At 39.3% G+C, this 11,587-nt stretch overlaps 1 protein-coding gene across 6 annotated transcripts in view; it reads left to right on the top strand.

Moving 5' to 3' along the window:
• Nucleotides 1-150: 150 nt before the first annotated feature.
• Nucleotides 151-11,587, top strand: part of YIPF4 (Yip1 domain family member 4) — a 25,891-nt gene continuing 14,454 nt past the window's right edge. For 4 of the 6 annotated variants that reach the window (XR_001514500.1, XM_015566332.1, XM_015566331.1 and 1 more), the window contains exons 1-2: nt 6,424-6,517; nt 10,932-11,085. Coding sequence is in view for 5 of the 6 variants with exons in the window: in XM_015566332.1 (XP_015421818.1) it covers nt 6,439-6,517; nt 10,932-11,085 (233 nt within the window). In the remaining variant the exon portion in view is untranslated. Of the gene's footprint in view, nt 215-5,978; nt 6,051-6,423; nt 6,518-10,931; nt 11,086-11,587 lie in introns of those variants that run through there. The other 2 variants (XM_006767413.2, XM_006767415.2) reach the window with 2 other exon arrangements.

Raw genomic sequence — 11,587 nt, 5'->3', positions numbered from 1 at the left:
GCCCGGGGAGAGGGCCCGGGCGGCGAGGGAGGGGCGTGGGCGCTGTCCGAGTCTCCAGGTCAGCTCCGCCCGCCCCACGCCGTTGGGGCAGCTTGTTCTGGGCGACCGTCTCACCTCGAGTGACCCACGGAACTCGGAGGTGGTTTTGTGTGTGTTTTTTATGGAATGACTTGCTGTTACTCAGAAAGGCGACTGGCCAGGGTAGGTGTCAAAGGTGAGAACGAGGAAGGGGAGAGAGCAGTGTTCCTCCGATTTATCCGTCGGTAACTCTTGCTGGGGTTGGATTCGGCGCTGCGAATCCAGGGAATCTGATATTCTACCACCGACCCAGTTCTCCTGGGTTTTTTTTTTAGTGGTTGACCCGATATTCAGAGAAATAGGCCCAGGTATATTTGAAACTGCCTGTACTCCCGCGAGGTGTTGACAATGGCTTCTGCAGATTTCCTTGTGACAACTGTTTGGACGAAGCAGTTGTGCTGGGGAGATTTTTCTCAGGCACAGGAAGTGCTGTTCTCCTCCTGTTCTCTGTTCCCTACCAGGCTTGGGAAGTGCAGTCTTTCTCTGCTAGTCATTTTCAAGTGTTAGTTTTAATACCCTTCTGTGCGCACACCAGTGCTTTTCCAGTGACCAGACATACTGCCTAACATGAAAAAATAAGTTATACTTAGCTATAGGAATTTCAGTCTGGAGAAGAACAGTATTTCCTCAAATCCGGTTTCATCGTGCATCAGTTAGTATTGCTGGTTTTCCCTTCTCTCCCTTGTTTTGCTTTTTGATTGCTTTAAAAAAAAAAAAAAGTAGTACATGCCCTAACCGGTTTTGCTCAGTGGATAGAGCGTCGACCTGCGGACTGAAGGGTCCCAGGTTCGATTCCGGTCAAGGGCATGTACCTGGGTTGCAGGCACATCCCCAGTAGGGAGTGTGCAAGAGGCAGCTGATCGATGTTTCTCTCTCATCGATGTTTCTAACACTCTATCCCTCTTCCTTCCTCTCTGTAAAAAATCAATAAAATATATTTTTTTTAAAAAGTAGTACTGTAGTGTTGGTTATAATTTAAAATGTAAAATAAAAGATTTTACTGATGATAAAGAAGGTAGCTGATCCATTTCTCTCTCTCTTTTTTTTTTCAATTACTGTTTACATTCGGTATTATTTTGTACTAGAGGCCCGGTTTTGACTGGTTGTTCCTCCATTCAGTCGATTTGCATATTAGGGTTTTATTATATAGGACTAGAGGCCCAGTGCATGAAATTCATGCACTCGGTGGGGGGGGGTTCCTCAGCCTGGCCTGCGCCCTCTGGCAGTCGGTGACCCTGGGGGGATGTCCCCCGAGGAGTTCTTAGCACAAGGTTTTATTAGACAGTATAGGATAGGATTGATTTCAGGTGTACAGCATAGTAGATAAACAGTATACTTTACAAAGTGTTCTCCCCTGTATTTCCAGTACATCCGACACCATACAGAGTTTTTACAACATTATTGACTATATTTCCTATGCTGTACTTTATATCCCCATGACTATTTTGTAACTTCCAATTTCTACTTCTTAATCCCTTCACCTTTTTCACCCAGCCCCCCAACTCCCTCTATATTTGGTGAAATATAGCAACCCAAAATATTTTGGTTTGTTTCATCTAAATTTTGTAGCATAGTGCTTAGGGAGGCATATCCATGTTAATTTTCCCAGACTTTAGAAGTCTATCGTTGAGTATCAGAACCTAATGTTTATTCAAATTACTTTATATATTGTTCATATCCTCCCTTCCCCTAGGAATTACCTTTCTTAAATACACCTAAGAAGTCTGACCGAGTAATATACTGAGCTAAGGTATTGACTATACACTAAATCAAGAAACCTGGAATAATTAAAATCTGTCAGGTTTATTCAAACTTTTGCCTCCTGCACATCTCCCACTGGGGCTGGGCCTGCAACCCAGGTACATGCCCTTGACCGGAATCGAACCTGGGACCTCTCAGTCCGCAGGCCGACGCTCTATCCACTGAGCCAAACCGGTTTCGGCCCATCTAGCTTTTAAGGATATATAGACTCCCTGTATATCCAAGGACATATCCTATATAATAAAACCCTAGTAGGCAAATTGACCGAACAGCAGACCAACCAGTCACTATGACACGCACTGACCACCAGGGAGCAGATGCTCAATGCAGGAGCTGCCCCCTGGTGGTCAGTGCACTCCCACAGGGGGAGTGCTGCTCAGCCAGAAGCCGGGTTCACAGCTGGCGAGTGCAGCAGAGGTGGCAGGAGCCTCTCTCACCTCCACAGCAGTGCTAAGGATCCCCTCGGGGGTCCCAGACTGTGAGAAGGCGCAGGCCGCGCTGAGGGACTCCCTCCCCAGTGCACGAATGTCGTGCACCGCGTCTCTAGTAAACATATAATAACACCATCTGTTTAATGTAACACAACTTAAATTTACAGAGTATTTTAAGCAAATGTCTTAGTTGGTCTTTATAAGAATTCTGCTGAGTTTTAGTATTCTTGTATTTTATAATAAAACAGCTTAGAGAAGTTCAGTAACTCCACATGAAGGATATAGAATTGAAATCGAGGGTTCTGTCTCAAATTTCTTTCCACTAAACCATGATGCCTCTTATATTTTTGTAAATTGAATACAGTAGGTCCTTGGGTTACGTTGGAGATCTGTTCCTATGGACGTAGCGCAGTCGGAACCCACCTACTTTAGCACCTACGTCACTCACATGGGGCACATACACAGCTGTAATGAAGTGAAACAGTAAAAAATTTAAAAGAAAGATAACAATTCCTGACCTTTACTTGTGGTAAATAAATAGTAAAAAACATAAAGCACATATGTACGTACGTTGAAATGACAGAACTTTTTTTTTTTATTTAATATAAATAGATGGGAGGTGGCGACGTAACCACGAAACGACGTATGTTGAGTCCGACGTAACCCGAGGACTGTCTGTAGTGTATCTGGAGTATAGTGTTAAGAGACTTGGGTTGCATCCTGGCTTTACCAATTACTATCTCTGTGATATTGGGCAGGTTACTTAGCCTCTCTTAACCTCATTTTTCTTATATACAAAATGGGAATAATAATACCCACATGCTCAAATATTTTGCAAATGCAAAGCACTTATGATTACATCTGGCAGAGTTAAGTGCTCAGTACATGTTAATGCTGCTGCTGTTTGGATTTCAGTATTAACTCGCCCCACACTTAGTTTTTATTGTTCTCTAGCAGGAACGTTTTACTCTGCAACTCAAAGTCTTTTCTCTGATTCTTAAGAATATCATGTAAATTCTTGCTTCTTGTTTTTTTGCTGTTTCTCTAACTGAATCTTTTTGGCTCATAGATGTTTTTCAGTGTATACCTTTCTTCTTTCTGTCCACATCTCTCTCTTTTTTAATATATTTTTATTGATTTTCTACAGAGAGGAAGGGAGAGAGATAGAGAGTTAGAAACATCGATGAGAGAGAAACATCGATCAGCTGCCTCCTGCACATCTCCCACTGGGGATGTGCCCGCAACCCAGGTACACGCCCTTGACCGGAATCGAACCTGGGACCTTTCAGTCCGCAGGCCGACGCTCTATCCACTGAGCCAAACCGGTTTCGGCCACATCTCTCTTTCTTAATAATACCTATCCTTTCTATTTGACCACACATATCCTTTGTCCAAAAATCTGCCTTGATGTTCCATCTCCATATCTATGCATATCTTAGTCCTCATGCTTAAAATGCCTTTCTCCTCCTCATCCCAAGTTGAAACTTTTAAACTAAACTCAAATGCTCCTTCCTAGGTGAAACCTTGCTTAACTGTCCCTCATAAACAGAAAATTTTCTCTCTCTCTTTTTATAAAATACTTCTATTTATTTACTTATTTACTTACTTACTTACTTATTTATTTATTTTTATTGATTTCAGAGAGGAAGGGAGAGGGAGAGATAGAAGCATCAGTGATGAGAGAGAATCATTGATCAGCTGCCTTCTACTGGGGATCGAGCCCACAACCTTGACTTGTGCCCTTGTCCGGAATTGAATCGAACTGGGACCTTTCAGTCTGTAGGCCAAAGGTTCTCTCTCTTTTTAAAAAATATATTTTTATTGATTTCAGAATGGGGGAGAAGGATAGAAACATCAATGATCAGAATCATTGTTCGGCTACCTCCTGCACACCCCCTCCTGGGGATGGAGCCCACAACCCAAGCATATGCCCTGACCAGGAATCAAATCGTGATCTTCTGGTTCATAGGTAGACACTCAACCACTGACCTACACCAGCCGGGCTCTCTATTTTTTCTATATCCCAACACCTACCACAGAATCCAGAATATAAATGACATAGAATAATTGTTTGTTACAGGAATAAATGACTTCTGCTTTTGTCTCATGTGATATTAATACTTGGGACTATAAAACTTAGCACGTTTTGGATGGTATAACTAAAAAAATCACTTAATTTAGAGCCAGAATACTTCAGTTAAAGTCCCAACTCTTTTAGAAGCTATGTGATATTGGGCAAGTTACACTGCTTCTATAAGCTATAAGTGTCTATTTTGTCACATACTAGTATAAAATGAAAAGTACACCACTTACAAGAATATTGTGGGAATTAAAGTCTAGTATAGAAGTCTTTAAGGCAATCTTATGAATTTATTTTGTATCAGACAAATAGTAATTCTTTGCCTAGTTTCTGTCCACAGACCATCAGCATTGGCTCAACCTGGATGCTTAGTAATGCAGAATCTGCCTTCTGCATAATTTGCGTTTGAACAAGATCCTTCAGTGATTTATGTGCACATTAAAGCTTGAGCCCTAACTGGTTTGGCTCAGTAGATAGAGCATCAGCCTGCGGACTGAAGGATCCCAGGTTCGATTCTGGCCAAGGGCATGTACCTTGGTTGCGGGCACATCCCCAGTAGGAGGTGTGCAGGAGGCAGCTGATCAATGTTTCTCTCTCATCGATGTTTCTAACTCTCTATCCCTCTCCCTTCCCCTCTGTATAAAAAAAATCAACAAAATATATTTTTTTAAAAATAAAGCTTGAGAAGCACTGATTTAGAATGTTATGAAAGATCAGAAGAGGATGAATTTTATTTTAGCTAGAAGATCAGGGATAATTTGATGGAGGTGATATTTTGCAAACTCTGAAGGATAGATAATGTTTTGTATATGTAGGATAGAGAGAATACCTTCATGTGCAAAGGGGCTGCATGTGAGGAAGTCCTGACTACAAGAAATGGTCTACTAGATTTTAAAAATATCATTGTACATAATAAATGTGGTAAAGGTATGGTTGAATGGAGAAAGTAGTTAAATGTGTAGGAAGGGTTCTAGGAAGTCTTCAGGGTCAGGTGAAGTATATGTTGAAGGATTAGTAGGAATTTTGCAGATTAAAAAGATGGAAGAGCATTCACTTAAGAACTACGAAGTAAAATAATTAGTGGAGGCAATTCCTGTAGCTTATACTTGTGAGTCCACAGAGACCTAAAACAATGCTGATTTAGACCATGAACTCTTTGGAGTTAGAAACTGTGCTTTATTCCCAGTATCATCATACCCAATGCCTACCACAAAGCCTGGCACTTATCAGGAACTCAGTAGTTTGATGAATGAATGAGTACATGATACTTCTCGATTAAGATAAAGGTGTTGTGGGGGTGGGAGTTGGGAGGAGAAGGGAAAAGAAGGGTATCTGTAATACTTTGAACAATAAAGATAAATTTTTAAAAAAGATAAAGGTGGTGTGCTACTGGAACTGGTACCCTGATCTTGGACTTCCAGCCTCCAGAACTATGAGAAATAAATTTCTATTGATTATAAGTTATCTAGTCTGAGGTATTTTGTTGTAGCAGCCTGAATAGACTAAGGCACTCCTGTGTAAAAATGATAGTATCTACAACTCATAGTACATTATTGTGATCAGTAAGTTGTAGACATAATAAATAATTATTGTTTTGAGTAAATGATAATTTTTTTGTTTATTTGTTAAGGTGATCAAACATCTAGCCTACTCTTGTATGAAGTTCCCTCTCTCCAGAAAGGATATCACCTCTAATACAAGTTAGTAGTATAGATAGAAGAATCTTTAGTTTTTTCTTTAAAAAAATTCCCTACTTTATTTGATCTTGGACTTCCATAAAAATATATTTTTTTATTGATTTTTCACAGAGAGGAAGGGAGAGAGATAGAGAGTCAGAAACATCGATGAGAGAGAAACATCGATCAGCCGCCTCCTGCACATCTCCCAGTGGGGATGTGCCCGCAACCCAGATACAAGCCCTTGACCGGAATCGAACCTGGGACCTTTCAGTCTGCAGGCCGACGCTCTATCCACTGAGCCAAACCGGTTTCGGCGCCCTACTTTATTTTTTAAAAATTATATCCTTGTAGGTATTATCACAAATATCATCTATATGATATGCTAATGAATTACAATATATGGTATTTAATGGGTGCAAGAACAATTTTTCTTTCCTACTTGAAAATTGAAAATGACTTTTTAGCCAACCTTTCTTGGGGAGAAAAAGGTAATTAAGCAAGGTTTATCATTTTAAAAAATTAATCTATTTTCATAAATTTTAAACTCAAAGGATTACACAAATCTATAAATGGGATAAAATTGCATAAAACTACATGCACATGCAAATAAATACATATAAAACTGGTAAAATCTGAGGGTCTGTTAGTGTCCTAGTTTTGATCTATATATATAAAAGCCTAAGTGACCGTTAACGACCAAACAACTGGAATGACCAGTCACTATGACGCACACTGACCATCAGGGGGTACACGCTCAATGCAGGAGCTGCCCCCTGGTGGTCAGTGTGCTCCCACAGCCAACCTCCCATGGCTTCTCCCCCTAGCCGGCCAACCTCCTGCAGCCACTCACCCCTGGGCCAGCCAGCCAACCTCCTGCGTCTCTCTCCCCCATTCCCCCCCCACCGGCCAACCTCCTGCAGTCCATTGCACTGGCTGGCCGGCCTCCTGATGGCCCCGATCAGGGGGCCGGCCAACCTCCTGCGGTCCCTCCTCCTAGCTGGCTGGACCCCCAACAGGCTGGCTAACCTCCCGGGGTCCCTTGGGACCCCACACATGCACGAATTCATGCACTGGGCCTCTAGTAGTTACATAAGAAGCCTGGACCCCAGGCTTCCCTCCGGCTGCCTGCACCACCTGGTCTTCCCTCGCAGCCCCAGCTTCGTCCAGAAGGTTGTTCGGGAGGACGTCCAGTCTAATTAGCATATTAAGCTTTTATTATTATGGATACTACACTTGACCGAGTTCTTTCTTATCTTTCAAAGTGAAGTTCTCAGGCTGAATAGAAAATTCAGAGAAAGGATCCCTCACCTATTCATACACTTGAATTGAAAGGGAGAGAAAATTACTGTTAAATTTTGTTTTGCAGTTTTCCCAGGTGACTTTCAATAAAACTTGAAATTTCCTCATTCTGAGCCCAAACAGCAGTGGAAACATTTTTCAGGTTTCCCTTTGCAATAGATTTTTTTCAAAGAATATTTCCTCTTAAATCCACATTTTTATTATCTTTACACATTTTCTAGAAAATAACAGAATATTTTACATAGTGTAATAAGAAAGAACTAATTTACAATTAGTGTTTTAGCCCCGCCAGTTGAGCTAACCGACCCATGAACCAGGAGGTCATGGTTAAATTCCTGGTCAGGGCACATGCCCAGGTTGTGGGCTCGATCCTTAATAGGGGGCATGCAGGAGGCAGCCGATCCATTGATGTTTCTATCCCTCCCTCCCTCTCCCCTCCTCTCTCTGAAATTAAAAAAAGGAAAAAAAAAGAATAAAATAGTGTTTTAAAATTCTGAATACCTATCCTAGAGTTAGGAACCAAGCTAGCTGTTTCTTACTCTGGTTTAATTTAAGACAGCTGTGCTCTTGAAGTGATTTGGACTCTTTCTTTCCTTTGTTTTTTAATGCTATTCGTGTTTTAGTTTGCTAACATGTTAGGCTAACTACCAATTTTTAGACTTTTCTGTTGTTTTGTTCTCACACTGATTGTGTCTTGGTGGTACTGGGGGATGTGTCAAACTGCTGTTGCTGGCATTCCTACAGATATATCCATGATATTTTCCCACTTTGCATGGAATGGAAAATATTACAGGATTATAAGCTAAAGGTGCCTTTTTGAGATTCTGGCATCCATGCTATGACAAATTGCTAAACATATACAATTCTTTATTACAGCATTCCTTCACACTATAATTTATACATCCTTTTTTGGTTTAGATTAAGTGTAGCCCTTTCTACAGGGCAGGAAACAGTTGTTAAGATCCTTTCCTGCCTCATAATTCCAAAACCTTTAATGTCACTGCTGTACTAATGACTTCCTGATCTAAATCTTCCTCTTGTTAAGTCAAGAAAAACATTTCTTGTATCTAATGGAATGGAATTTTAGTTAAATTTTAACTCATTTTCTTTTTTTCTTTTTTTTTTTTTTTAATTTTTTTTTTTTTTTTTAATATTTTTTATTGATTTTTTACAGAGAGGAAAGGAGAGAGACAGAGAGTTAGAAACATCGATGAGAGAGAAACATCGATCAGCTGCCTCCTGCACACTCCCCACTGGGGATGTGCCCGCAACCCAGGTACATGCCCTTGACCGGAATCGAACCTGGGACCCTTCAGTCCGCAGGCCAACGCTCTATCCACTGAGCCAAACCGGTTTCGGCTAGTTTCACTTTTGAAGTAGTTGTTCGAGGCAGCAAACTCCGGCGTTAACCTATGCCGCCATCTTGGTTCTCCCAAATTTTAACTCATTTTCAACTGAGATTAAGACAAGCAGAAAGTAATTTTGAGAGAATATTTTTTAATTACAAGATTCTATGGTGGCATCTACAAGAACTAATTTTAAACTTTAGGGAGGGACAGTAAATTCAAAAGTACTTATATTTTATCTCTAACTGAGTAAACTGTATTATAAAACCTTTTTAGAATCATACAGTGTTAAATCTGGAAAGGAATAGGAAACTGGAGACCAGAGGACTGTAATGATTTGCTGTAATTAGTAGCTAAGCTAGGATTTAGCTTCATTTTATTATAATTAAATGTTTGCAGGAGTTCTCACAACCAGACTAGGTTATGACTCATAATTGATCCACTCTTTGAAGTTTTAGCCAAAATTATAATGGCTTTTCACAAAAGCTAACCTAAATCTGTCTGTGGTCTCCAGAGAAGGCATGTCTATGTTAAGAATGTTTTGGGTTGCCTGGCTGGTGTAACTCAGTGGTTGAGGTCCCTGGTTTGATTCCTGATTGGGGCACATGCTTGGGTTGCAGCCTTGAACCCCTATAAGGGGAGTGAATGATGTTTATTCTCTCTATCCTTACTCCTTCCTCCCTCTCTAAAAAATCAATAAAAACATGTGTTTTTTTAAAAAAAAATGTTTTGGGTTGCTGTTGCCAAAATTATTTTCTAAAGTACCACTCCAGTTATGTGGCTTCTAGTTAACAACAGTGATGGTTGTTTACTAGTGCATATTGCCTGGTCCTACAGATGTCTTTTTTCTTAACTCCCGTATGACCTCAAGCAAGTCCTTTACTCTCCCCATTTTTTTTTTTACCAGAATATGTGATATTTGTACTTCTGTGATTATCTTAACCTCTAAGCTACTGTGCAGACTATGAATGGAATTTGTTTTGTAATCTGGGAAACTGAATCTCTTCACCTTTTTTAGAGGTGACCTAAAAAACCTTTTATTTTTGCCAAAACTAAAGATATAATTATATAAAGAGAAGAGTTAGCTGAAATAGCAGGGAACTCTTACTAGTTAGATTTATCCAGAACTAATCTTTGACGTATAAAGCACTTAACATAAATATTTGGTGATTTAAATGAAAGAACATATGAATAAATACATTAAAAAGTAGAGAAAAATTATCTGTACTTTTTCTTTAGGCAGTAAGTTATGTCTAAAGGTTTGTGTGTGTGTGTATATATATATATATATATATGTAATGGCTTTGAAAATAATTTATACAGTCACTTTGTTCTGTATAATGTACATAATAATGAAGGGAATGCAAGATGATATCATGTGATTTATTTTGTATGAATCTGCCATTTAAAATTTAAAGTGATTCTGAAAGCAACAAATGAACAAACAAGAAAAACTCATAGACACAGGCAGCAGTGTGGTAGTTACCAGAGGGAAGGTGGATTTGGAGATTGAATAGGATAAAGGGAGTAAAAAATATGGTAATGGAAGAAGATTTGATTTTAGGTGGTAGGCACACATTGCCATATAGACGTGACATAGAATTGTACACTTGAAACCTGTATAATTTTATTAACCAGTGTCACCCCAATAAATTTAATTTAAATAAGTAAATAAATAAGATCTGGCCAGTGTCTTCAATGGATAGAGCATAGGCCCATGTAGTCTCAGGTTTGATTCCTGGTCAAGGACACATACCTTGGTTGCAGGTTTGATTCCCAGTCCAGTTTGGGTGCATGCAGGAGGCAACGAATCAAGGTAATCTCTCTCACATCGATGTTTTTCTCTCTCGCTCTCTCTTCCTCCCTTGCACTCTAAAATCAATGGGAAAAATATATCCTTGGTCAGGATTAACCAAAAATAAATAAATAAAAGCATTGAAAAAAAATTTTTTAACTTAACTGTTATTAAGTGTAGATCAAGCATGTCAAACTCAAAGGCTAACACAGGCCAAATAAACACAAGTTTGACATGCTTGGTGTAAATTCTGGTACCAGTCCAGCTAATTAGCTATGCGACTTTTTTCGTCTTTCATTTTCTTGTTGTAAAATAAAAGATGATATTTAGATACCATTAAAATATGAAAAGGGTATGTAATAGTAGGTCTTCAAATGCTAATTATGTTAGTTGAATTTATGCTTATATTATAAATTCACACATTATTCCTTGGTTTATAATTTTGTCCTCTTTTCTCCTAAGACCTCAGTGGTTCAATAGCAGCCCCAGATGTCAAATTAAACCTTGGGGGAGATTTTATTAAAGAATCTACAGCCACTACATTTCTGAGACAAAGAGGATATGGATGGCTTTTGGAAGTTGAAGATGATGATCCAGAAGATAACAAGCCACTCTTGTATGTAAAAATAATACATACTCTTTTATTTTTAAAGTTAGTTTGTGGAATGATTATAGTCTTTTATTATTATTTAAAGATAAGTATGGAAAATCTTAACCTTTTTTGTCAAAAAATTTGGCTATTTTCAGTTTATTAGTGATCATTAAAACTGAGGAATTAATATTTTTAATCTATTAAATTGCAGAAATTGAAGGTTGCATGTTTGAGTCTGGTCAGGGCTCATACCTAGGTCACGGGTTTGGTCCCGGGTCGGTGCATAAAGGAGGCAGCCAATCAGTGTTTCTCTCAACATCGATGTCTTTTTCTCTTTCTCTCTTCCTCTCTGTCTCTCTCTTTCTCTGTGGTTTATGTCTTTCTCTCTGATATCAATAACTTCAGGTGAGGATGTAAATAAATAAATATTGCAAAAAGTAAAAGAATCATAATCCTCTCTTACACACACACACACACACACACACACACACTTTAAACTGTTAGGTCTTACCTGGGTATAGCTATC

The sequence above is a fragment of the Myotis davidii genome, unplaced genomic scaffold, assembly GCF_000327345.1.
Source record: "Myotis davidii unplaced genomic scaffold, ASM32734v1 scaffold238, whole genome shotgun sequence".
Lineage (NCBI taxonomy): Eukaryota > Metazoa > Chordata > Mammalia > Chiroptera > Vespertilionidae > Myotis > Myotis davidii.
Note: the sequence above shows the minus strand (reverse complement) of the source record. Positions and strands in the feature narration are given on the sequence as shown.